This window comes from Amblyomma americanum, chromosome 3, assembly GCF_052857255.1.
Source record: "Amblyomma americanum isolate KBUSLIRL-KWMA chromosome 3, ASM5285725v1, whole genome shotgun sequence".
Lineage (NCBI taxonomy): Eukaryota > Metazoa > Arthropoda > Arachnida > Ixodida > Ixodidae > Amblyomma > Amblyomma americanum.
Genome location: NC_135499.1, coordinates 225,475,016 through 225,501,461, shown reverse-complemented (window position 1 = coordinate 225,501,461; position 26,446 = coordinate 225,475,016). Strand labels below are relative to the sequence as shown.

Sequence of the window (26,446 nt, the reverse complement as noted above, 5' to 3'; positions counted from 1 at the left end):
CTATGCTTTGTACGTGGACCACCTCTAAGTGTTCGACTGCTTACGGTTACGTCGTCTAATGAAAAAGTTTTCTGCTTTATTGATTTGCCGTTTTGCACCTTTGCGCGTTTGCTCGAGACCCTCTTCATTCAATGGTGAAGCAGCTGAACAGTAGGCATTAAGTAAGTGCGCTCCCTGAGCGGTCTCAGAAATGTGCAGACCGTTGAACCAAGGATTTATAGCAGAAACGAAATTGTGAATGCCGTTATAGAAACTACGTTGTCGAAAAAGAAGTTCCATTCGTGACGTGTTGGAGAAGGAGCTTTTCTTCTTGGCTTGCCCTGCTCAACGCTCTCTCAGCTGATCTACACAGTGGCAATATGACAGTGGCTCGTCTCTGATCTTGCACTTGTTTTACAGTCCCATGCTGCGTGCCCAGCTCAAAAGCATTGTTCGAGACGTTGGAACTGAGTAAAACGTCTTACAGGGATATTAATGTGATGTTTCAAGAGGTCCACCAAAACCGCAGAGCCAAGCAGCCGGTCCTCCCCTCCGCTTGGATTTCGACTGCGCACCACGCTGGGGTCTGCCAAGTCAAGTGCTTCGCACCTTTCGCAGAGTACACACGCGCACACGCCTACAGATATGGCGCGGGTGAGCCGTGAACGATGACACCTACAGCATCGACGACGTCACAGCGCACTTGGGCACTGTTTTTCTGTTTTTCTTTCTTCTTTTTTCCACTTTTATTTTGTCTCTGCCTTTTCGCCTTTCCCTCCGTTATCAGACACGATCACCACTCGCCGGGACGACCAAACCGCTGCAGTGTAAACGAGATAACCTCGGCGCTGAGACGTCGAGCGTATTTAAAGGATAAATAGAAAAAAATCTCCTCCAGTCCCCGGACACTTGTCGCAATCAACCGACCGCGCCGCGCCGTCCACTACGAGCCGCGTGTCGTCTGCTCCCCGTCGCCGCGTCGTCTGCTAGCTGCCCGGGTCGGGTCGAAGCGATCTCATCAAGTCATGCACGCGTTCACGAACTCTCCGCTCGCATCTTGCGGTCAACCAGCAGTGTCTGCTGTACTTGTTCCGTTTCTCCTTTTATTGGTCCTGGTAGCGCAGCGGTGCGAAGCGCAACAGTCTCCGACACAGCAGGTGACCACGAACTACGGCGCCGTCACAGGAAACTTGATTCAGGCACCGCTGATAGACTTGGTGTCGCGGGTGCCCGTGTACGCCTTCCAGGGGATACGCTACGCCAAACCCCCCGTCGGTCGAAGGAGATTTGAGGTACGTACTTTCCGAGGTACTCTCTCCTTCCATAGTTGCTATACATCGCACGCACTTCGAGATTCTAGATATAGCCATGGATCATAAAGGATAAGATGTATTGGATGCGGAACACAACCAACATTTACGAGGAAGTTTGAGTATTTAGAAATCGCATTCATGTAAGGATGCTCAAAGCGAGAAATAGCACAGACAATATGTCTTTCTAATCTTTAGTCAAGTACTGGGATGGTGTGCTCCCCGACCTGGTCCGAATGAACGACCAAATTGCGAAGCCGACTTTATAAGGCCCTCTGGGCGAGAGCCTAACGTTTCACAGGACATAACTTAACCTAACCTAACCTAACCCACCCCAATCCATCAATCTCGACATATGTGGAGTTTGAAGACGCAGTGCCATCTCTGGTGGAACCTGGTCACACAGAAATTTAGGGCAGGGGCAGTACTACTCTTCCTCTTTTTTCTCTTCCTACAGGCTATGCAGGTCTCCTTTTAGCAATAACAGGGCGGATAGTATTTATCTACTACTCTGTTAGCCCTGGACCACCGTGCATACTACGTGGTTCAGTGGCTATGGATGAGCATGAGGCAACGGGTTCGAACCCAGTCGTGGCGCTACAGCTTACCTCGTAGCCTGCAGTGCAGTTTCGGTCCATAAATATCAATCATATCGAATCTCTGCACTCACTACTAGGAAATTCGGTGCACGTAAGCGTGATCGTACACAGTACCAGATATGCTGGTGGTCGTGAGTGCGTGCTTGCGTACGTGTGTGATAGTAAAAAGCTTATTGTGTCATGTGCTCTGCGCGAGCTGCGCGTGTGCTGCAAGTACCGCGGTTCGTGGTTACCCTAAAGAGGAAGGAAAACAGACTCCAGACGCTTAGTGTTTTCTTTCTTTGTTTTTTTAATGGCAATGAAATATGTGAGATGATATGGTTAACCTGCACACCTATGTAGTTGGTACAGCGTTATAAAGCCGCTTCATTTTTTCTCGCAGCTAGGGCACCCACAGCTCTCGCTACATCACAGCGATTAAGCAGTGTAAACCATACTTGGCGGCTGTATTCATTGTATTGATATACGCCTGTTTCAACGAGTTCGTTTTTGTTCAGCTGCTGCTAAAACAGCCTAGTAATCTTGCGGTGAGCCTTTTGTCACGCGCAAGTGCTGTCTTTAAGGATTTCATCAACGCTCTGCTCGAGCTGATATCCTAGCCGCTTCCGCAATTCTTCTTAACTCGGTGAGTGTGCGTCGAGTGCCAATGCCAGAGGCTGCGCGTTCAGCCTTGAGGCATGGTTTTGAATGGCATCGTCGGCGCGGTGCCTGGGGGTCTGCCAGACCCAACAGCGGCTGTCCACGTGCTCCGCCGTCAAAGATATGAGCGCGTCACTATGTTGCGGACCCGCCAGCTCCTTAGCAGGGATACTATTCTGCAGTGGCCCATTTAGTTAGGATGGCTGAAGCAAACTTTTTATTGAAGTTTTCTTACTAAGAGTCGCGAGAAAGAAACGGGAAATCTAGTGCATACGAAGATTGCTTACAGTGTCAATGTTCACAGAGTTCACTTATTTCGGGAGCCAGCTCACGAAAGTCAACTTCTGGTCTTGGTTTCCCTTGCTGTAGCTATTTATTCTCTGAAATTTTGGAGAGTGTATCTCTAATTGCCCTGGTAAAATGGCGAAAATGTTAGTGAATCAACTTTAGCAATTCAAATTATAGTTCTTCGGTGACTATACGAGGACACCGCGGACACCTGGGGGGCCCTACAAGAATTTCACCTGTTCATTTCTTTACGTGTGCTTAGACACGTGACCAGGAGAACACCGGTTTTCACCCCCCACCCCCACCCCCACCCCCAAGTATGCACTGCCATCGATAGCCCAAAGAACCCAGTCCCCGTATCCTATCAAGGCTATCTTCTTTTGGTTCTTCCAAGCTGACCTGTCCTCCTAACTGCGTGGTTATGCAGGGAGTGTACGCTTTACGAGTCCATACAGTGTGTGTTCATAGAAACATCATTAATGTTACCATATTGGGCTTGTACCTAGCTTTGTATTCGGGCCAGCTCTTTACAGTGCATACTCAAAGTTGTGCCGTGAAGTGGGGACCCAAAAGTAGGGACGCGAAAATGTGGCATGGACGCCATGACATGTATTTCTTTCTGAATAAAGCTATAAAAACATTAGCCTGTTTTTCGGTGTGTGCACCAGGGGACAAACAGCCACGCCCGGACGTTGTAGATCGCATTGTTGAGCTGCATGCAAGTGTTTATCCAGGCATCGAGCCACTTCAGTCGTGAAACGTTGCGCTCTCACGCCGCCATATCTGCGCAGCTTTGTGGAAGCCAACGCGCAACTGCACCGTTGGCGCAAAGTAAGCAGGGGAACAGTTCCCACAGCTGCGCACCTGCGAGGGTGCTTCGCGAGTGACTAGCAAACACGGACGGACCAATTATACATTTCCTGTATAAATATCCCCTTTCCGCAATAAAAATTCAGTTGAAGTCAGCGCTGTGGTGTCTTGTCTCGCTTCGTCCCCGTCTTTATTCGCGCTGTATCGCATTATGGAAAAATACCAACTAGCCCGATCTGCCACTCTTGCAAACTACAGCACCGGCAAATCGCGGATCGGGACAATAGCTGTGGCCTCTGATTGGCTGACGACGCCAACCCTAGCCTTGCACTACGCTGCACCCTTCTAGTCAAACGGAGCGTGAGCTCCTGTGCAAAGTTAGCGCTCCGGCATCTTCGTCTCTCTTAGCGTCTTCGTATCGGGATGCGTGCGATACGCGCGGCCCCATGACGAATGCTCACGTAATGTAGAGCTCATCTCAAAGAGTGCGGGGGGGCTTGGAGATTAGAGCGGCAGCTGCGGCAGCACTTTCACTTTGTCTACGGGCATGCGAACGTCCGCGCGAAGATATGGCTTATCTTTTCTCTGTTTTGTAGTTCGTGAGGCCGCTTAATGATTGAACAAGGCTTCCCTCCCTCTCTCCCCGGTCCTCGAGCCTCTTTCTCTAGAGCCCGCTTGTGTTTAAGAAGGTCCGCCGTTTTCTTAGGAGACCCTTATCGTGCATAGAGACAGCGGGCCTTGCTTGAATGGCCCGAGTCGCGTGCCGGAATGTTCCGTGTGTGCCTATATGGCAGGTACACGCGCGCGTCTTATCTTGAGCTGCAGGGGCCGTGCGCCGACTTTTGCCCTCGCTCGGGAGGCTCGTGCTACGATCCGCCTTCAGTGGCTTAAAACGAAGGCTGCCGCCATGTGCGGGCGATATGAAGGCTGTAGTCTTTAAAGTTGCAGTCTATGAGGATGCGAGGGCTTGATTTCACGCTTATGTTATAATATATACATTGAAAAGGAACTTAAACTGAGGAAATGCCAATGTCTTGAAGAGCTAAAAGATAGTTACCTTAATTGACTTTGATGGGCTGTGCTTCGGAGTTTCCAGTATCCGAAACGGTATTTTGATAAGTAAAATTACACGTGTCATTTATACAATTTTTTTAGTTCTTTTCGTAAGTTACATACAAGAGAGAAAGCAACTTGTGTTTGCAGGTGGAGGTCGAGCAGGCACGGTTTCTTTGAGCAATCAGGCCATCTCTGCCCTTTTGTTTTCTTTGAATTACTCCTCTTTAGATAGGAAAGAGAACCATCTGCACTGCTATTGACAGGTGGTACACAATATTCATAGTGCACAGCCTAATTTCTGCACTGGTGCCGCAGAACTCGTTGCACCGCTGAAGAGCAGCCTAGTATCAGCCTTGAAATTCTTGCAGACGAAGAGAGACACAAAACGTTTCTAGTCCAGCTCCAAGTCTGGTATTAAGGATCCCGGATAGCTATAACGCAGTTGATCAGAGCTCCCTTGAAAGCCCAGAGCATAGAGGGGGTTTGGAGGGAGCCAGAGAGCAAAGCAGCCTCTGGCCGAGCTGAGGTAGTGCCTCTGGTGTCTTGCGCAGTGTCTCAATCCTGCAGGAGAGGTTCGGCAAGGGTCATTAATAACAATAATAATAATAATAATTAGTTTTTGGGGAAAGGAAATGGCGCAGTATCTGTCTCATATATCGTTGGACACCTGAACCGCGCCGTAAGGGAAGGGATAAAGGAGGGAGTGAAAGAAGAAAGGAAGAAGAGGTGCCGTAGTGGAGGGCTCCGGAATAATTTCGACCACCTGGGGATCTTTAACGTGCACTGACATCGCACAGCACACGGGCGCCTTAGCGTTTTTATGGAGGAAAAACGCTAAGGCGGTCATTGCAAAGGCTAAATCAAGAAAGTTATGCACGAGGAACCAGTATAGAGTACGGAATCAAAGCTTTTACAGGGCACGTCTAAAAAGGCAAATACGTTGGAAGCAGGTCGTCATACATGAACACGACAGATGGCAATTTTTCTCTTAAATTCTTGCAATAGGAACCTTCTTGGTTGGAGTCAACCTGTTCGTTTATTTTTAAACAACACTAATTTTCCTCTCTTCATTGTAGATAGACTATAACGCTTTTGTTCCTCTAGTTTATTTTTTATTGCAAATACTAACATGGGACAAGAAAAGAAACACAAAAGACGGGCTTCGTGGCACGCTACCTTAATAAGCAAGCTGTCCTCTAATGTTATGTAAAGGAAGGATGGAGCACTGTTCGTGTTATGATGTCGTGTCTCTGCGTGTGCACGCTCTGGTGAGGTCGTTCGTTTACACCACGCTTATTATGCAACGCGCCGAGCCTGATGCTCACTCCCGCCCCTGTCGCGTCCTTTGTTATCATTGCTGCAACTGCGCCCCCAACAACGCTTGTAAAGCAAAGGACCTACAGCTTCGTTTATGCCGGCCAAGGCCCGGCGTAAGCGTGTTGCTTTCAGGAGTTGTGTCAAAAGCATGCTATGCACATTATGAGGAATCATGGCAGTTGTACGAATACTGGGTGGAAAAAAGTGTTTTTGCGATTACAGCCGAAGGGGCGCGTGTGGGAAATTCGAAGAGCTGGAGAAGATAAAAATACGATCATTTCAGGATTTTTAACTTCCTCAATGCTCAAATTCGTTGGGCTCCATGTGTCTGTACATTGTGGGCACAAAGAAACACCGCAGGTTGATTTTTGCTTTATGCACTCACATGATGTGCGCCACTGCAGCCAGTTTTTGCCCCGGCCTGCGAACGAAGCCATATTATGTGATTGCTTCGAAGACGGCTCAGTCCAACAGGTCATGCTTTTCGAAGTTTTTCGTTCCGAACATTGCCAGAGCTCGGTGGACGAAGGAACATTACCCATGCCAAACAATATTTAGTTACCAGTTTATGCAAAGCGCTGTGTTTAGCATAGAGCTTGAAACGCACTTCACGTTCATGAAGCAAATATCCAGTATTTACTGCAAACGTGATTAAAAAAAGCAGTCTATATGGTTGAGTAAGTCTTTGTCACAATTCTCCCGAACTCAAGAGTAGTCTGTTTTAACGCTTAGCGGGGCTGTGTTGTAGGCCACTTGATGGCCGATTCGAAAAAAAAAAAAAAAGGTGCTTCGGATTCGTCCGCGTTGCTGTTTTTTAGCGACTTCCATGATCCCATTCCTCCAGTTCTCATCACTGATTCTTATATAAAGAATAATGTGTTCAGAGCCGTTTCAACGTCTTTCACTGTTTCGCTTCCGTCTTCTTTCTTCTGGCATGAACACAAGTTGAAGAGAAGTCTTTTACAGTGTTGCTGGCGTCAGCGGATGAACGTAACAGACGCATACCGGTGTACTGGATGCCTGCTGCGTACGCGCAGCGGTAGGTGCGCGTCCCTCATGGCCGCACAGGCAGGCATCAGCTAATTCTGTATGCGTCTATAGTGAGTAAGTCTCCGCTATGCTAAAGCTCTCGTATGCATCAACTGGTATATCTGCCGTCACTTTTGCAGGGAACGCGTCCACTCTATCGCTAGCAGCATCGCAAGATTTTTATTTTTATTTGGCCTTGGGACTCGTCCACGTCTGGTGTTAGTTTTATGTTACAAATTAACAGTCGTTTTCAGTGTTTGTATGTTTAGTCTCATTTTAATGCTACGTATCCCCCTATACAGTGCGTGCTCTCAGGATGTACCGCAGCACTGCTATCAGGCCAGACTACTAAATGTCCTTGCAACGAGGGAGCTCTGTGTGGGCTCGCAGACTTAAAAGATCGTTTACGGCACCTGTGCTTGTTCGTTGACGCAGCGCCCAGAGCCCATAGACCAGCGACCGTACGACAGCCATCAGCCGGCGGGCCGCCGTTGTCTGCAGTGGACGAGCTTCCCGTCAGAAAGCATCGTCGGCGAGGAGGACTGCCTCTACCTGGACATCTACGTGCCGGCCACGTACTTCGCCGCGCCTGTGAGTTCAGCGCCACCTGCTGCGCCCACAATTAACTCCCTAAAGCTACATAGCCATCGCTGACAAAGGAACGCTGTATGCCAAAAAATTCAGGTGGCACTTGTTAACCTAAAGTGCGGTGAGGCGAAAGCCTTTAGCGCGATGTTGCTGCTTGTGTGACTGATGTGGGGTTAAGATGTTCATTAAGTACACAATTGTTTCTGAATCTTAAATGATGGAGACATTGGAGGGCATTTGGGAGGCATTCATCTGATTCGACGCCTTTCTGCTAACACTATCCAGCGTCATAGACGAGGGAAACTACATATCCGTTGGCAGGAAGTAGCGTAGTCTTTATTGCAATAAAGGCAAAAAAAGGAAGTAACTTAGTCGTTAGCATGCTCAGCTGCTGAGCGGAAGGATTGTGGTTCGAATCCTATCGTGCAAAAAGGTTTCTTTTTTTATCGAGTTGAAGAGTGTCACGCACGGATGGGCGGACGGACGGACACCGGGAGTATGAGCCGTTAAAGGCTTTCGCCTTAATACCTTAGGGGCCATGTAGCGCTTCCCTGCTCTAAATCTGCGGCCCCCAGATTTACATAAATGGGTAGGTAAGATAGCACCATGCTTTCTTGCTTGTGGAAATCACCAACTTTTCGTGTGCTCGCATCGCCACTACATAAGAGACCAGGATCACTGACTTGTTTTTTCCACGTGCTTCACAAGCAACTTTTGTCCGCTTGCCAGTCACAACAGCCACTGAAACGATAGCCTAAGTGCTAGCCAATTACCAACCGTTCTTTCTGGAGAAGACACGTGATCAGCTCTCTGAATTTGGCCTCTAAAATGATCTTAGCTGTAGTAAGCAAGTTTTCCTTCTTTTTCTTCTACCTCAACAACTCTCAAGGCCACTGAGCGAAAAATGTGACCCAGCCACACCAACAATGCTTGCTCTTTGCGTAGCTGCAAGCTGGAAACCGCAAGTTCCCGTGGGAAGTAGATTCAGGTAACCTTGGCGGATTAATTAAGAAGCACAAAGATCGAACCTGTAGCCTGCTCACTGAAAACTTCCTCGATTTCGAGTTTTGTGCGCCTGGAGTAATCCTAAGCAACATCTGTAGTCCGATACAACTCAAGAACGAAGCGGAAGATGCCCTTCAAAAGGCCCTCCAGCGAATGGCGCCTGCTGATAATAATGAGGCCACGCTTAATCCCTCGTTAACCCTCTTTCACGCTCGCTTCATCGGGGATTAACCTAGCGTGACTTGTGATTAAAACCATGGATTAAGTGCGGTGTCATGAAAATCGGCCGACTCCATTGGCTGCAGGACCTCCTTCCAGGGGCGTTTTCCTCTTCGTTCTGGAGTTGTATCCGACCATAAATACTATAGCCCCAATTTTTTGGCGTTGTTGCGCTCACAACAACCGGGTTATTATATACTGTGGTGACGTGGGCACGATTAGAGTAGGAAAGACTTGTAACTTTAAGCTCCGTATTGCCATTATCCCCAGAAGCAATACAAGCCAAAGCAAACACTAGCCAACCACGAATTCCCGACCGCTTCTAAATACGAGCATTGATCACATTTTACTGGTAAACTTCGCTGCTTCTGCGAGGCAGTTGGGAAAAGCAGATGCAAAAAGGATCATGTTTGCAGTTTCGGTTGGCTGGCTGTGCCGGCAACTGCCCGAGCAAGTGCTTTATGCAGGCATCTAAAGAGACCAAATACAGCTACGAGGCGACATTCACCGTATTCATAATATCCGCCGTTGCCCCATAGCGACAAGGACGTCGCCCACCGGAAAAACTGGCGATCCACTACACGCTGCCGTTTTGAGAACTCTCTCCTCTTCCTAATATGCGCGCCTTCAAGGTCTCCTTCGTTACCCTGCGAGAAGGGCTCGTTCAACCTGCGGCTCTTTTCATCCTCGCGCTATCTCTGTCCGTCTCTTTGGCCAAGCGCAACTCCGATATCGACGCCCGTTCCGGGTCTCTTTTCTCCTTACTTTTGCTTCCTCGTGCACGCGCATTTATGCAAATATGGCGACTGCCGCCGCTCTGTCTTCGAGACGAGCCAGCAGAGGGGCGAGAGCAATCAGCGCTACATCGCAGCGGTTATCTCAAGAGGCCCCAGCCCTGGATCTCACGACAGGCAGCCGGTTGCGCGGAGCACAGTGACCGATAGCGTCCGACAAAGGCACTTCTTCCCGCCAAGCTGGCTCTGCTCCGGGCTTCGAGATAGAAGCGCGATCTGGTGGCAGTCTTCCGCGAGCACGTGCTCTCAATTATTTGCTGCTTTCTCCGCATCATGACGCATAACAGTGTACGGATTTTCGCCTGGAAACAGCAGTCGCACTGACCATTTCAGAGCACCGCGTTGATTATACAAACTTTAGAAAACTTGCGGGCCACAATTTCGAGATTCTCGTCAATTCAGGTTGAGGTGTTGCCGGTTTAAGGACTGCTCATTTCACATTTTACACCACTGCAGCTCATATCAGTTTCTGTAGCGCTCCTTACGGAAGTACTCCTAACTGATGCCTAATTTGGTGTTTCTTGGCCCTAGCAGAGTGTTCGGTGCACATTTATGAATATTCGCCTTGATAAATGGTAGAGGGAAGTTTTCTTTAAAGAAGCATGGGGTACGTGGCAAAAACTGCAGTGAATTGGGATTTATTTTACAGGCAGTTAGTTTCCGGACAACCACAATTCGTTCGCATAGCGGAGCTCGAAACAAAGGCAGCTGCCTTGCGCATGCGCCCAACCGTTTTAACAATGGTCTATAGACAGCTCATAGTCTTCTTATAGACTCTACGCCTTCCTATAGATATTTATTTTTGTCTGTTCATAGTCTATAGACTGTCTATAGACAAAAGTCTACTAAAGTTTATGGTCATAAATCTGTAGATTGTCTACAGAAAAAACTCTACTAAAAGTGTATGGACATAAATCTATAGATTGTCTATAGATTGTCGATATTATTTGTATTGCCTATAGACTGTTCTCCCTGGTTCGTCTATTGAGTCTATAGACTTAATAGATAGAAGTTTATGAACAGTCTACAGACTGTTTTAAGAATTTTTTGTAAGCGAACAACTTCAAAACGTTTCCACGGGCATAGCACACCACCTCTATAGCTTCTATGGTGCGCTGGAAATGCTTTGTCTTAGCGTAAAATGGTCACAAAGAATTGCACCAGGGTAGTTGCAATGGTTCTTTATGGGGGGAAAAAAGACTGAATCGTAGATCTAGGCCGACTGCAAGTAATAATTACAGCAAGATGTATTTTTGCTAACAATTTCAGGCCACGAAGTTTCCTGTCGTGGTATTCTTTCCCGGAGCTGACTTCAAGAGTGGCGGCAAAGATGATATCCGGCCTGGCTACGGCTTCGGAGCGACCAACATTTTCGTCGTGGTCAACTACAGGCTCGGAGTTTTCGGTACGCTCTAGCATTAAATGGCATAAAAAATATTCTCGTACGCAGCTTGTAGAAGTATTTTTTTTTCACGCTCTTTCCTTGGCGTTTGTTCTCTGCGAAGTTGGAAGTTGTTTTACAGCGTTCGCTGTTCTTAGCTTTTTCCTCAGTTTTGCGATGGCGTTAGCGTCCGCAAGACCATCGCCGTGACCACACCTGTAAAATGCACACCCAGGCACCCACCGGTAGAAGTAAGCCTCTGACATACGAGCCCAGCGCCTCCCGCATGCGAGGCGGAATGCTCTAACCACTGGGCCACGCTTCGGTGGTCTGCAGTGGTTACAGCGTTAGCTGTTAGCGCCTTCCTTATTAACGCGATGGCGTTAAAGGTTCCGTTCACCAGTGAATCCGGTGTCGGCGTTGTGAGCGAAAAATTCGCGGGCACGGCTCTTTTAGGTGGATGTCCCCAGAGAGCAACCTGAGAGGCAGGTGGGCCAGCTAGGTCACGCGACTATGCGGGGTCATCAAAACCTTCCCACCGGATAGTGAGCAGACTGCCTACCATGGCAGATGACAGAATGATTGGCCGCTCGGGAGGACTAACCTGGGTCGCACAATTAAGGCCCACCACTGGGCACCGCACGCAGGGAAGTTGCGCATCGGTTAACCGCTGTACAAGTGCGCCAAGAGGGGTATGAGGACTCCCTGGGATCTACGGATGTAAAGTAGAGAATGACCTTCGGCCCGTTCGCGTCGGAGTCTGGAAGCCCATCGGTGCGCTCACCGATGACAGTGCACCACCGACATGCGACATACATTTATAAAATGAATTGTTCTCTCCTTTTCCGCAGGGTGGTCCATTAAATAAAAAAAAAATCTGCAGGGTCCCAACAGGTGCAGCAGCAACAGGACCCCTAAGTTCTTCGAGTATTTAGCTTTCTTCATAGATGGTGCCTGCTTGTGGCACGGCCCCACGGTATCATTTCGTTCTTCACCAGACTCGTGTTATTGTTCCTGCAGGATTCCTAAGCACCGAAGATGAGAGCGGCAAAGGAAACATGGGGCTCTGGGACCAGCAGATGGCGCTGCAGTTCGTCAAATCGAACATCGCCTCCTTCGGAGGGGACCCGACCCGGGTGACGCTGATGGGCTTCGGCGCCGGAGCAATGTCCGTTGCGTTCCACATGCTCAATCCGGCATCTTCTGGTGGGTGGGCTCGAAACTGCGCACAGTGCCGTGCACACACTCGACGCCGTGCTACGCAGCACAGTTATGTGGGCACATGCATTAATTAGATATGATAGCGTATGTTCTTTCTTCTTCCCTGCTACTTTGTCTGCAGAAGGCCGGCGCTGTGTCTCTCCAAAGGGAAAACACCAACCTTGGCCAATTTGCCCATTTCCTGTGTTTGTCTTCCCCAATCCCACACCGACACCGCATTCACCCAACACTATACGCAGATACATTTTTCCGGTGTGGTGATAGGCCTACATTCACAGACATTACGCGGACATGCACAGCTAAACCCAACCACCTAAAGCCGCCCAACGCGGCGCTGGAGCAGTGGGAGATGACGCTGGTCAGAGAAACCCGGTAGCCAAGGAAGCGCTAGTCGCCATCGCCAAAGCGTCGGCGGTAGCTACTGGAATCCTGGACTGAGGGGCCAACCACAATCTGCTTCGGTCTCCTTTTATTTAGAAATAACAGTTTATTCTCTCCCTTATGACGGAAAATGGAAGAAAGGTGTTCTTATAGTATTCTTTTTTTGCCTATACTGGCGTTACACACCTATTCTCACCACGCATTTGATCATTTGTTGCTGCCGAGCTATTCACGTGTTCTGCCTCTCTCCAAGTGTAATTGCCTAGCTGATAATAACCTCCAACTTCTCATTTTCCTCCCGCCTGTGTTAGACAGCAACCGTTGCCATTTTTACCCCGACGACAGCTTCTTGTAATATTCATGTCTTGAAAGTCTGAAGAAGACGTCAATAAACTACGGATAGTTTTTACTATATATTCATTTAGAGACGATTATTTCTCCTCTCGCAGCACTGTTCGCCCGAGCCATCATGTCGGGTGGCTCGGCCACAAGCCCCGAGGCCACACTCAGAAACGCCTGGAGGAACGCCCGCCAGCTGGGGCGCTCGGTTGGCTGCAGCCAGGAGGACGGGGCGTCGCTCGTCAGCTGCCTAAGGGTCGTCGACGCCGTCAAGCTTGTTGACAGGGCGTACCGTGAGAGGGTGAGAGCTCAGCTGGCAAATGAGTACCGTTATGGGTGTGTGTGCACCCAGCAACGAAGCGGTGTACAGGTATGACCCTCAAAGGAGGCACCCCAACCATTGGCGTCGAACTATTGCGTCATGACGACGCGGTCAAGCTCCTTACACCTGCCACAGGCGCCAGCAGGTGAACGCACGCAGGAGGTGCGTGACAACGACGACATGGCAATAGATAGACGGAATTTGTCCGAAAAGAACGGTGGAAGAGCCCCTTTAAGCAGCATGTGCCGCATCGTTCTTGAGATGAATATGATTATAGCTGGCAGGGCACCTTGCAGAAACAGCAGACCAGGTACAGGACGTAGGATGTCGAGCAAGTGTTCAAAGTGCTTTGAACAAACGAAAAATACTTTGTGCCATGGCGCTCTTTCGCCGCAGATGTCTTTGAGCCATAAAAGTTCATTATCATCGTTATCATGTACATCTGTTTTTTTTAATGGTCACAGCTTTTCTTTTACACGCACAAATGCATGTGCGGTCATTTTTTTTTGTTAGTTACCCGTCAATGAACTGCTCGGTCCGAAACAGTGACTCTTCACCGCATGCGAACGCATTATATCACCGGAAAAGAAGTAATTCACTACTGGAAACTAACTTTCGCCGAAAAAATACACGAAAACAGCGTTCCTAGATATCAACGAAAAAATTCGCCGAATTAAAAAAAAAGAAATGTGGCAGTGACTCAGCCCGACTGAGGCAGGTTATGTGGATCGAAAGGCAACCGATGTCGACGCAGAGACGTTGGCAGCATCCGCCGTCCTTCTCCACTTGAGATACTCTTGTTGCCTGTGCCATTGCTTCTCCAGAAGTATATCTTCAGTTCTTCATCGATTTCACCAACTCGACGAGCCCGCTTTCGTGAGTTATCTGTAGCCAACGCGGCTTCGTGACGTCCCTGTGACCGGTTCTGCGTCCACGTCTGCGGTGTCTACGCGGCGAGTGCTGGCCTTATTGAACTGGTTAGTCACGTGACACAACTGGTGAGAGCGTGCGGTTGTTGTTGTTGTTGTTGTTGTTGAAAACTTTTATTGTCCAACAGAGAAAGACCACACCGCCTGGGCCGCTCTGTCTCTCCCCCTTTACAGGGGAGAGGACTTAGGAGCGGCCCAGCCGCACGGGATGGTCGCATTCGATGCTGGTCGGGTTGGTTTCGCCGGCGGCCTCTTCTGCCAGTTGGACGGCGGTGATTTGGAGCTCAGGGTCCGAGCTCCGCAACAAGGTTTCCCAGGCTTCCCTACTGCTAATGTTTTGCGCCCTGCCTGGGGAGTAAGCGCACTCCCAAATTATATGGTCGAGGGTTCCTCTCGCCCCACACTTTTTACATTTATCGTCCTCGCAGTCCGATCGGATATGTTTGTTTAGTACTGGGTTTGGGTATACTCCAGTCTGCAGGCGTCTCCACGCCGTCGCCTGACTCCTATTTAACGCCGTGTTTGGTGGGGGAAAACACCTCCGGCATTGCTTGTAGTGTTCTGTAATCTCTTGATACGAGATTAATCGCCCTTCTCTATCATGTTCGGCCTGAGCCGACCCATCCTGTACAGCACGGAGGTAGAGATCTCGAGCTGCACTGTGGGCCGCCTCGTTACCGCTGACAGATTCGTGCGCCGGGGTCCAGATGATGTTGATCGTCCTATCAATCACTCCTTGTGTTAAAATTTTGGTGGTGAGGGGGTTTATCCTCCCTCTGCTGAAATTTTGGATTGCAGTCTTACTGTCGCTAATAATATATCTAGCTTTGGGGCCAGCGCAAGCGATCGCTATCGCGGCTTCCTCCGCTATCTCGGTTTCTTTCCCTAGTATGGTGGCCGCCGTGATGAGGGTGCCCTCCCCATCTACCGCCACTATGGTCATGTATCGACTGTGTCTGTCCCCTGCCGCATCTACGTAGGCGACTTCACTTCGGGGTTTACCCCGATATATTCTTTCTATCGCTTCCGCCCTTTTCTGTCTCCTTTCCTTATTAAACTCATTAAACTCAGGGTGCATATTCTTGGGTAGGGGACACAACTGGTGAGAGCGAGCGGTAAGTCACGTGGCCTGACGTCATAACCGCACCTGCGGCGAGCTTCCAGTTAGAGGTCAAATCCAAGCGTCGTTTGACCGTCAGCTCTGCATGCGAGACGCGGAGACATCCCATTCAAAACTACCAATCTCGGAGAGGAGCAGACAGAGCGCGGACAACGGGGCGTTCGAGGGAGGCTGAAACCCCGTGTTCAGAAGAAATGCCAGCTCGAAGTAGCCAGTTGAACGGGAAAGGGTATCCGTCGTCTTAATGCAGTGAGCTTCTCAGTTGCGTTCAAAAGCTTCATGACAACAACGCTTGCGGAAAGTGAATATCCCCGCATACGCACTGCGGATGAAGCCGTCGCAGTCCCTGCACTTTGTAGCCTTGCCTTCGTAGCCAGCGCGCAAGTCTGCAGCGATTCAACTAAAAACGCTTGCTAATCTAGTTGCAAAATATAATCGATAGTAAATCCATCTCCGCGCATGACACAGCACTGAAAGAGCGGCAGCTGTTTGCTAACTTTAATAAAAAAAACAATTGCGCTGTCAACCTCAGGCTGTGGATTAGCTCCGGTAATGCAGGATATACAAAGCGAAAGCAGTCGGCGTTCATTGTGTTCATTGACGTTGGCTTTGACAACGTTCTAGACACCGATGATTTTTGAGGAAAGGAAGGGCGCATAACCGGCTCCTTGGGTGAGTGGAGGCCTCAATCGCTCTTTGAGGTACGTGGAGGGGGTGAGAGAGGAATGTGGGCTTCATGCATTAGCGCAGACGGCGTTGTGCCACACACGCATCACTCAAGCAATAGGCTGCAGCGTTCATCGGGTCACCAACCTCTGGCAATCAACCATTAACTGCCACCTGCCAGGGTGGGCGCGTTACCTATCCAGTGTGCGGACGCACTCAACGTTACATACACCATGCCGCGTCTACTTGCCCGATACACCACAGCTTTTGCTCTCTAACCAGATTCGGCACAAGTTAAACCACAGCTCATTTTTACAGCGAAGCTGTACGTCTGTAGTACCGTCCAAGGAAATTTTCGTGTCGTACCGTCAGCAACTTTGTCGAGCACTTTGCTCGTTGATATGGTAAGTGCCGACTATCCGTCTCCTTGCGCAATCCTATGCTATGTGCCGTTCATTAGCCTTCCTTACTCACAAAAACGCACAGGTTCCAGTAGGGACATGCTGGCTTAGCCTGCCCAGCAGGGGAGACCACACGTTTTCCCTTTTTTTGTCGGCAAAGATAAGAGCGCGTCTTTCAAATTAAGTGAGATCACAAAGAATGAAATCTCCGCAGCGCCTATTTTCGCCTCGCCTGTATACGCCACACTGCAGCTGCCACCCAGGCCTACCCTGATCCTCTAGTAAGCACGCGTACAGAAGTCTTTGACTGTCAAAAAAGTACGTGTGTCTCGTTGATTCTCGCCTACTCAGAAAGATTTTTTTTTTTTGCGTTGTCTAACAAAATGCGCATGCTTTCAATGTTTTCGATGGTTCCTCTGAATTTTTACAGGAGGATAACCACAATAAGTTTTTTTTTGTACATCATGGCTGTTATTTGCTCTTTCCCCGGCTTTACGGCGTAGCGGTGGTGTTGTTCGCAGACAAACAACACCCCCCCCCCACCCCCCACCCCTCTCTGCCCTTTGCATTTCTGGAAGATTCCAAATTCATTCTTTCCATACATGGCTATGTAAAATCAACCAGATGGTACACGAGCTGTTATGTGCGCCGCGATGCAGATAGGAGACCGAGGCCCGGAGATAATGCCGATGGCTGTGGTAGCGCAGGTTGCCGAAGATTCCCCACTCCCACACGTAAAGAATTCAGGGTCACTAAATTACATTACGTGTTGATAATGCGGTACCATTAAAGGCTGAAGTCCACTTGGCCTCCACCTCCCCACCCGTCACTGCTGCTCGCCGCATGCACCGAGACTGTGCAGCCGCTGATATAGTCCATCTTCTGCGACATAATAGCGTGGTCGCACTATCCGCTTGCGGGAGTTTTCCACTACGGTTTTCCACGTGGTGCGCATTCTGCTTTCATTCTGACCTAACACGCGGAACCGTATAGACGCGTCTGCGCACAACCAAGCGCACCTGCCAGCTGCCAGCGTACCTGCAAAATCGGGCATGGCACGTGGCCTCACGACGTCACACATCCCGTCCACCAATTAGCGCTTGGATATGTCACGTGGCCCTTTGACGTCATCACTGTCTCGACAACTCAGCGAATTTTATGACTGACCACTCCGTGCATTTTTTTTTCCATGACGAGGCTTATAGGGCTGCAGCATGAACACCACGCCCCGCTCCTTGCTCTCTAACTCTTCCTACTCCATCTCCCACTCTCTCTCACTTCTATTAACCCCGTTTTCTGAAATTCCTTCCTTCTCCCCTGACAGCCAACGGTGAAAATTCACGTTACGGAGTCGTAGCGGTCTTGTGATTTTTTACTGCGAAAACAGTGCTAGAGTAATTCCTCCGGAAATCTGACGTCTGTTGAAGTGAAGCCTTTGGCCCAGGCGAGGACCAGCCACTGCCCGACCGCACATCGTAGCTAGGGGGCTGCCCTTCCACCAACGCCACCCTGGATTCCCCCCCGCCCCCGTTCAGTCTCCATGCGCCATTCCACACCTATACACCCACCCAACTCTACCCTCCAGATGCGCCGCGCACCGCCAATTCACCGACCTCCACCCTTTACAAAGCCTACACCAACAAGAAGCCAACGCGGAGGCAAAAGAAAAAAGCGACGGCCAAATCGAATTAAAGAACGCAGCGGGAATGCCAGCTGCTCTCCAGAAGCACCACCCTTAAGGCACTTCCCACCCCACCACACCCCGCTCCCTTGCTAGGAGGCAGAGCACCCCCCCACCGACACTCTCAGCCTATACCTCCTCCCACCTTCACCTTCCAGATAAATTCTGTCCCGCGTGTGAAGGCTCTACTTAGAGTAAAAGCAACAAACTATTAATGGAAGGCAAATTCAATTGCTTTCGCAGAATTGTCGCATCAGATGTCTTGTTTACTTGCAGATCCGGTTCCTGCCTATTGTGGACGCGAACATTACCCTGAACGCTTTCGTGAAGGACTACCCTAGGCTGCTGTACTGCCAAGGACGGTTTGCAGCAAAGCCAACGATATACGGATATACAGAACACGCCGGGTCTCTGCGCTATTTCGGTGAGCGCGAGGAATGTGTTGGAAATATTCAAGGTCACTTGGTAGTTTAGTTGTTCTGTTCAACACGGGAGCGTATGCGTTCTTTCTGGGTAACATGAAGACTTACACAAAGAAAAGGCACTAGAACGATATGATGCGCGCAACTGCAAACGTTTTTTTTTCATTCCTAGAGCCTTTGACGAATATTTACACGGCATAATAACGATAAACAGGCACTCTAAAACGGTCACCAATGAAAGAAAGGCCCTTTCATATGAAACGGGAAACCTTCCAAGCCTTTTTTTTTTATCACGACAGGGCTTCAAGTGGGCTGTGCCAGCGTCCCTGCATTCGCATTTAACAACGATGTTTTTTTTTTTATTCAAGGTTTCTACCCTGCATCACAATGATGCTGTGCAACGCTCTCGATTTTATTAGTTGACCTTCTAGCATAAATTTTGTATATCTTCCATTCCTTTCACAAATATCTGATACCCTTTCGGAAAAAATTAATTTTGGCAGCTGCATGGATTGTCTTCTCTTGTGCATAATCTCCTTGTATACCTTCATGTTGCCGCAGAAAGGCACAGCGCTCCTGCATATCAACGGACATATGTTCTATTTTGTGATGACATTGATGGTTTGTAAAATATAAGATAAGTAACTTCATGAATTAAAAACAGTTTATCTTAGCCTCTTCGTTTCTAAATAACGCAAATTTCCCCATTTATTATTTGCCATTATTTGGTTTTTATCTTTTCTTTTCAGAAAGAATAAAGGAGGTGGAAAATAGTAAGAGCATCGAACAGATCGTGCAAACTTACCTGGGCGAGTTTTTCGAGGATGAAGACTCTCGCGTCGGGGTCACGGCCGCAGTCAGGTTCCAGTACTACAGGCCACGCAGCAGTCTTTCCAACGCCACACGCAATGCTATCAACACCATCAACGTACGTAATAATAATTGGTTTTGGGGGAAAGGAAATGGCGCAGTATCTGTCTCATATATCGTCGGACACCTGAACCGCGCCGTAAGGGAAGGGATGAAGGAGGGAGTGAAAGAAGAAAGGAAGAGAGAGGTGCCGTAGTGGTGGGCTCCGGAATAATTTCGACCACCTGGGGATCTTTAACGTGCACTGACATCGCACTGCACACGGGTGCCTTAGCGTTTTTCCTCCATAAAAACGCAGCCGCCGCGGTCGGGTTCGTACGCACTTTGCCGTTTCTGAATCGAAAACGCCTTTCTTATATCCAGTGGACATCGTTAACAGATGTGAAGACGTCTCGTATACGCTTTGGAGCATAACGTGGCAGCATCAAGAGTGTTCGGTTTAGGTCTACTTCTCTTGCAAGAACACGCTTCTAAAAAAAAAAAAACTTCGCTGCGGTAGTTTTGTTTTTAATAATTTAAGTGCAGTTTCTACATAAACGTTTACAACAAGGGTACTGTAGCGGGCTAGCTGGTTCGATATGAGGGGAAAGAACAGAGCAGACACAGCGGCTGTGTCGTTCACTTTCGTCGTCCTGTGTCTGTTTCTTTCAGTTAAACGTTTTTTCTCCGGTCTCGCTGCACCACGTTGACAGTGCCTTTGTGAGTGCGTGCGAGGCTGTAAGCGACCCATTTTCTTGCGCCCTGTGCAGATGCTGACGGACTTCCTCGTGGGAGCCCCCGTCGAAATGGCTCTGTCGGGGCACCTGAAACAGCTCCGGGGCGCCCCCTCGTACGCGACTCCCAGTCCTGCATACATGTACATATTCGGCCTACCGAACGCGCCGAGGACTTTCGCCAACCTTCAGAGGGGCCCCAGGGAACCTTATGGTGAGGCATTATTCCCGTGACTGAAGGCATGCGGTAGCACGAAAAGCTGCCTGATCGCTATTGAAATGGGGTATTTTATTTCATTAGTACACCTTGACATATCAAGTGCGACACTTGGGACCCTTCAGGTATGCCGCAGCGGGAGGCCTCCGGGTTAATTTAGGCTACCTGCGCTTATTTTATGTGCACCGAACTCTACGGCCGAAACTTCGAAATTGCCATACGATGGCGACGCACTCTTTTTATTTGTGGCAGAGTAGTTGGCCTGTTCGCAGAATTTTTTTTGTTGATATTTCTTCTCCATCGAAAAGCAGTCTTTGCAGTAGGTTGGGCGGATCAGGTATAACTTTAAAACAGTATGACAAGAGTCTCGCGTGTCACCCACTTCTCTTGGATGGCTACCGTCTTGTTCAGCACGTCTGCAGCGTGCTGGATCAAAAATTTAATCTACAGCCACAACTCCGAGCAGCCATTCCTGATGTGATGGCAGAAAACTTGGACAAAATTCTCTCTGTCGCCTGCAAAGTTCAACCGAGTTTTGAAAGATCCTGTCATCCGCTACCTACCATTATAAAATATTACGGCTTGTGTAAGCACTTACATTAGCGAAGAACCACTACAGTGGCGAACAGCGCCAATAGTCATTCGCATAAGAAAAAAAATGAAGGCGGTACTGTGGTAACGCATGATGTGAGAATGGCTGTAATTCCCCAGCCTCGACTGGCGGCAACTCGAAACCTAACGTTGCAGCGAGGCTATGAATTCTTGAAGAAATATGCTATAAAATGTTTTTCGTGTTCAAAACTACCACTTATTTGCCGGAACTAAACGTAAACCTGCCGTCAAAAGTTAATGGAAGGTAATATTATAGAAAAAAAAGCTTAATTTCATTGCTTTCATTCCACGCATCCAATAAGAGATAGATGCAGGCTAATTGTGATTGTGCGAATTACACACGTGCAACGAAATGCCAGTTATGCGCTTTAGACGCAAACAAATTCAATATGCTCACCTCAGTTATTTCCCATGAAGTTCTGAAGGTGGTTGTACATATTGGCGCCAGCACTCGTGCAAACGAACGCACCTATCAAGAAGAGGAGAACGAAGTGTTGCAGAAGCGCTCGTCCAGGGCTACGCCGCTGCAGACTCTCGGCCGCTTAACGCCAACGTGACTCTCGGCCGCTTTACCCCAACATGACAAAATCACCTACGACGTAGCAGATGTGAAACACATTATGCAACAGCACCAAATTCAAGTTTTCATGCGTCCCTACTGGTTTCTTGTACGGTTTGACGCCACTACTAGATAACCTTTAAGATGCCAGAAGTTCGCTATTTTTAGCTTGACGCTTAAGTTATGTGAATTTCCGACAAGACCTGCAGCAGAATGACGCGATTCCGACTGTCCTTTTGTCGAATTCTCTTTGAAAGCAAAATGGCTGCGATAATCATGAGAGGATTTTGAACATTAGGTTTTTCCTTCCAAATACTAAACACACCTGCCAAGGCGCCTTTCACTTGTTCTTTGCGCTCTTTTGCTAAAAAGTATGCCTTGACCTAAGATTATCGGGGCTGCAAGTTGTTGCGCGTGCCACTGAGCTTCGGTTCTTACTATTCAGTGTTAATTTGATGCTTCTCATATTCAGGTGCAACATACATGGACGACATGCTCTACTCGGTGAACACTGAAGGGATATTGCAAACGGAAGACGCGACTAGAGATCGCCCCATCGTGAGCAGCATGAATGGCTTCTTCATGAACTTCATCAACGGACAGTGAGTTTTCCTGAGCTGCAATAATTAGGTTGCAATATACTTCTTCCGTGAAATCAATGCTTTAGCCTCCAACTAAAATCACCTTAAAGACAACTCTGGGTGATCATGTGTGCTCATCTGCTAGCTGTTTCGCTCGGCGTTGTTACTTCTGTAGATCTTGAAGGAAATGGTAGCAGGCAAACAGAAAGTGGCCTTCAGGAGCACATATCTATACGAAGAACAAAGTTAAGTGCAGCTGTAAACAATGCCATTCGGAGCAGTTTTGTCAGCTTCACAATTTTCATTGTCGATGATAACGTCTACTTTCCGACTCCAATATCTAACAAAGCCAATTCACCTGTGACATCTTCGCAAATCTTTGACCAAACTCTGCATGACTGAATGTGCAAGTGTTTACCTTCACGAAGCCATGAAGTTAAGCGGTGTTTGGGTGATACCTTCCATCCTGCAGACGAAGTTTTAGACAGAAGCCTAAGTGAGGCCTAGAGTCAGAGGTCAAGTGCACAGGGTCAAGACACCACATAGCGTGCTGCAGTTGCGCTGAATTACACGGGCATGTTACATGGCCCGGTTTAACTTAGAAGACGAGGGAGCACTGCTGATTATTTTCCAACAACGCACGCCTGACGAAAATGACTATCGAAAAGTGTGTCTCGACGAGGAACGACCGGGATGCTCTGGCTTTACGTCAACGCCTCCGTGTCTCAAGTTTGAAGTGATACGAAAATTTCTGAAAAATTCTGGTAGATTTGTCCAAGCTCACATATACAAAAAGAGAGGAAGGAATAGTGGGCTGGTTTACGGGTATCGAAACAAGCTACTATTTCAAAGCCGCTTTGCCCGAAAGAATGTGTTAAAAATGTCTTATAAAGAATGTTAGAAATTCTTATTTACGACAAATTGCTGTGGGAGCTAGCTTAATTTCAATGATTTAAAATAAAAATTTCCGCTTTTCTTGTAGTTGTTCCGTGGTCCTGTGCCACTTCGTACCACCGCAGTAACTACCGCTTCAGTCGTTGGCTACCGCAATGAGCAGTGGTTACTCGGGAGTCCGTCTAACCAATACGAAGATGGGCGAGTTGATTTGTTCATCTGGATGCTTACTGCATTGAGGCCGTGCCACTCTCTGTCTGCTCCCCTTAACCAAACGCAGGAGTCCCCTCACGCTGCTGCCCATCAACCCTGCTGCGCGGCAGTACAACAACATGTCGCTGGCCTACCCAGCTGGAATATCGGACACCGTGCCGTACCGGCCGCAGGAGATGGACTTCTGGAACTACTTCGTGCCCGACCTGCACCTGGAGCTGAACCGCACCAGCTGGGCATCGTACCACAACGCGCGCGAGGCTACCCACTTCAAGGCGGCCACCTGGGGCACCACCACGCTGGTCGTGCTGCTCGTGCTCATCATCGTCGGCCTCCTGGCGGCCTTCTTCGTCTACCGCCGCCAGAAGAGGAGGTCGCGCAAGTTGAACGCGCGCGAGGGCGTTGAGTTCAGGCCCGTCTCTCAGGACGTCAAGCTGTAAGGGGCCGCTATTCGCGTCCGTCTTGAAGATCGGCGGAGGACCTGGCAGAGGTGTCTTGCGTGTTTGATGGAACCCCGAGAACGCGTGCGATGGGCGCGTTCTTGCAACACTTGCTTGGCTCTCAGGAGTCAATGCCTGTCGTAGTTCACCGTACCTTGATTGTCGCGCGCTCACCTGCCATAGGCACAGTGCGTTTGTTTTATTTTTGTGCCATTCTTAACCCTTCCATGGCATGGGAGCACTCTACCACTGTGGCGTTTGGTCAACAACACATAGCCGTCTGTTAGACTGTACAGAACTATACTTTCTTTAACCAATGTTGATTTAATTGAAAACAACATGAGGATGAAAGGAAGCTCTCAAAAGCCGCTGGCAGCCCTAGAGGCGTTGAATGAATGATTCTGTAGCACGTAGCAATCGCGGCGTCATGAGCATATTTCGCGTCTGTCGTTTTTTCAGTGTGTGCAGTATTACATCCCAACATCACGCTTCGGTTGTGCATGTTTTTCACCCGAGATGCCAGCGATTGGTAGCTGTCTAGTCACTGGAGTGGATATACAAACGGACTTAAACCCACCGAGCAGTGTGCTCGGCGAACTTCGTTGCATAAGCGAACACTACATGCAGGTAGTTCCGTGCTTTGAGATAACCCCTCGGCTTTAAGCTGTCGGCGCAGGCTCAATCAGCTGCCATAACGAACAAAAGCCAGCTCATGGTACTTTCAGTTAGTGTCAAGAATATCCGTGATGAAAGGTATGAGCAAGAAACTTGTACACGTGGGTCAATAAGTGTTCCCCGCTCGTGTTTAAGTTGGCTGTTGTCGACTATTATCGAGGGCAGTTTTATCACAACGCCTATGGTAAGCCAACAGGGCTACCGGCGTGACCTTATAGTTATTTGACATTTTCATGTTTGAGACAGACTTTTAAAGGAGTGAAAAGGCGTCTAGTCATCCTCGACATCATCGTTTGTGGAAGGCTGTGTATATGCTTTGTGGCTTAACCAGGGAAGATAATTATTGCCTAAATGTATCGTGATTGTTGTGGGGACTAGGATCTTTCGAACCCAGTGGTATGTCAGTTGCTTCCTTTACAGATATCATTTATCATTGCCAAAGCATCAAGCTTCAGAGCCACACGAACTATATTTTTTTTTCTTCTGGCTTTACGAGGAGTCAAGACAGCATGCGGTTAATCATTCATGTAATCGTTAAAACAATTCTGTGGTCCAGTACACAGCCATATTGAGCCGGTAACCACCACGAAATCTTAGGCATGTTTATCTAAGTTTGTTCGAATGCTTTCTGTGCCATGTATGTGTGCGTTCTTTTTGTTAACGGAGCTATTAACCCATTAAACGTATTCATCGTGTGACTGGATGTCGTACATAATGCACAACTCCCGATCATACCAATTTTTACTTAATTGCATTGTTTGCGTGAGCATCGTACTAAATTATTGTAAAGCGTCCGGCTCGCAACTGCGGAAAGTTTTCTGCAGCGCACCCCGGATGGCTAGGGTCTCTCCTATGTTTTCGTTCCTCTATGGTTGGTTTATGGAGCTTAACATCCCAATGCGACCCATGGGCTATGAGGACGCTGCAGTAAAGGTACATAGACGAAAAAAATAAACAGTGTGCTAGGGGCCATATCTATACAAAGTTTCTGAGTGACCTTTTCGGCCAATTTTAAGCCTGAAATGATATTTTCGAACTAATAGCTGCCAAGACGACATAGCTGTGCCCTTTTCTGTCTTGAGTCACTATAAGCACTCGTCATTTCAACTCTTGTCCGAGACTGACCTCGATTTTCCATCGAATTAATACACCTGCATTGTTTTTCGTTCTTTACAAGTGGGATAAGAATTTTTTTTTACATCGGTTACATAATTTGGTATTTTGCTGACCATATGCACCTACTTTCTGTGTGTGAGTACCTGTGAATGTCCTTTTATTACTGACTGTGGCTGCTGTGTACTACGAACACTTGGCTGTTTTCCCCTTTGTCTGCAGTGATTACGCCAGACTTTTCCTTTCTTACTACTTCTGCTGCAGTCGGAGTATTCCTGATTTCTTATGCTCTTTTCTTTGTTAATGCCAAAAAAAAAAGAAAAGCGGCTGGACCGTTTGAGTAACAGATGAAATCTTGTATGTTCCTTCTGTGACGTTGCTGTGACATTTCTGTTTACAGTGAAAAAATAAAATTACCTCAATTAGGATGTTTCGAGCTTCCTGGGTCATTGTTCCAGCATCGCACATAATAAAAATCCAGCGAGCTAATTTTTATTACTCATTCCCGCGGGCTTCAACTGCTTAGAGAATTCTTTCAGCTAATTCGCGCCTTGCTTTGTCGCCATTCATGTCCGCATTCCTTCTCCAACATCGACGGAATAATGTGATTCGCAATGAACATGTTCTAGTGCATCAGCACTAGAACTCGCAGCCACGCAGCCCGCAGTGACGGATTTCACTGCGGTTTGTCCGAAGCCGCCCCGTGACGTTGGAGCGCAAGAGGTAAGAAGGCGGCGACGCGTGCGTCACGCGGCTTAGCCAATGAGGAGGCTCCACGGTCCCACAGCTGCAGCCAATGAGAGAGCGGCCGTAGCGCGCACCAGCGCGCGTTCCGCCCCGCAGACTGTGTGGAATTTTCGTGGGGGACTCCGAACGGAGTGGGCGTGTGTCGCTCGCGCTACCTCAAGTAGTGCTAGCGCACCTACATCGCGCTTGATTGACTATGTAAATCGGCTGTCATTTTTTTCTCTAATCTCACTCCAACTCGCCATCGTGGACACAGCAGAGCTGTCTGCCGCTTTGTTTTCTCCACTTTGGTAGCTTTTCGCAGAGACAAATTCTG

General features: G+C 48.6%; 1 protein-coding gene across 1 annotated transcript; it reads left to right on the top strand.

Moving 5' to 3' along the window:
• Positions 1-870: 870 nt before the first annotated feature.
• LOC144126241 (esterase 6-like) lies at positions 871-25,813 on the top strand. The gene is made up of 10 exons (XM_077660298.1): positions 871-1,271; positions 7,463-7,618; positions 10,903-11,038; positions 12,035-12,220; positions 13,066-13,256; positions 18,351-18,498; positions 19,246-19,424; positions 20,116-20,293; positions 21,940-22,069; positions 23,223-25,813. The coding sequence occupies exons 1-10, from the start codon at positions 1,005-1,007 to the stop codon at positions 23,593-23,595; spliced, it is 1,944 nt and encodes a 647-aa protein (XP_077516424.1). The 5' UTR covers positions 871-1,004; the 3' UTR covers positions 23,596-25,813.
• The last annotated feature ends 633 nt before the right edge of the window (positions 25,814-26,446 follow it).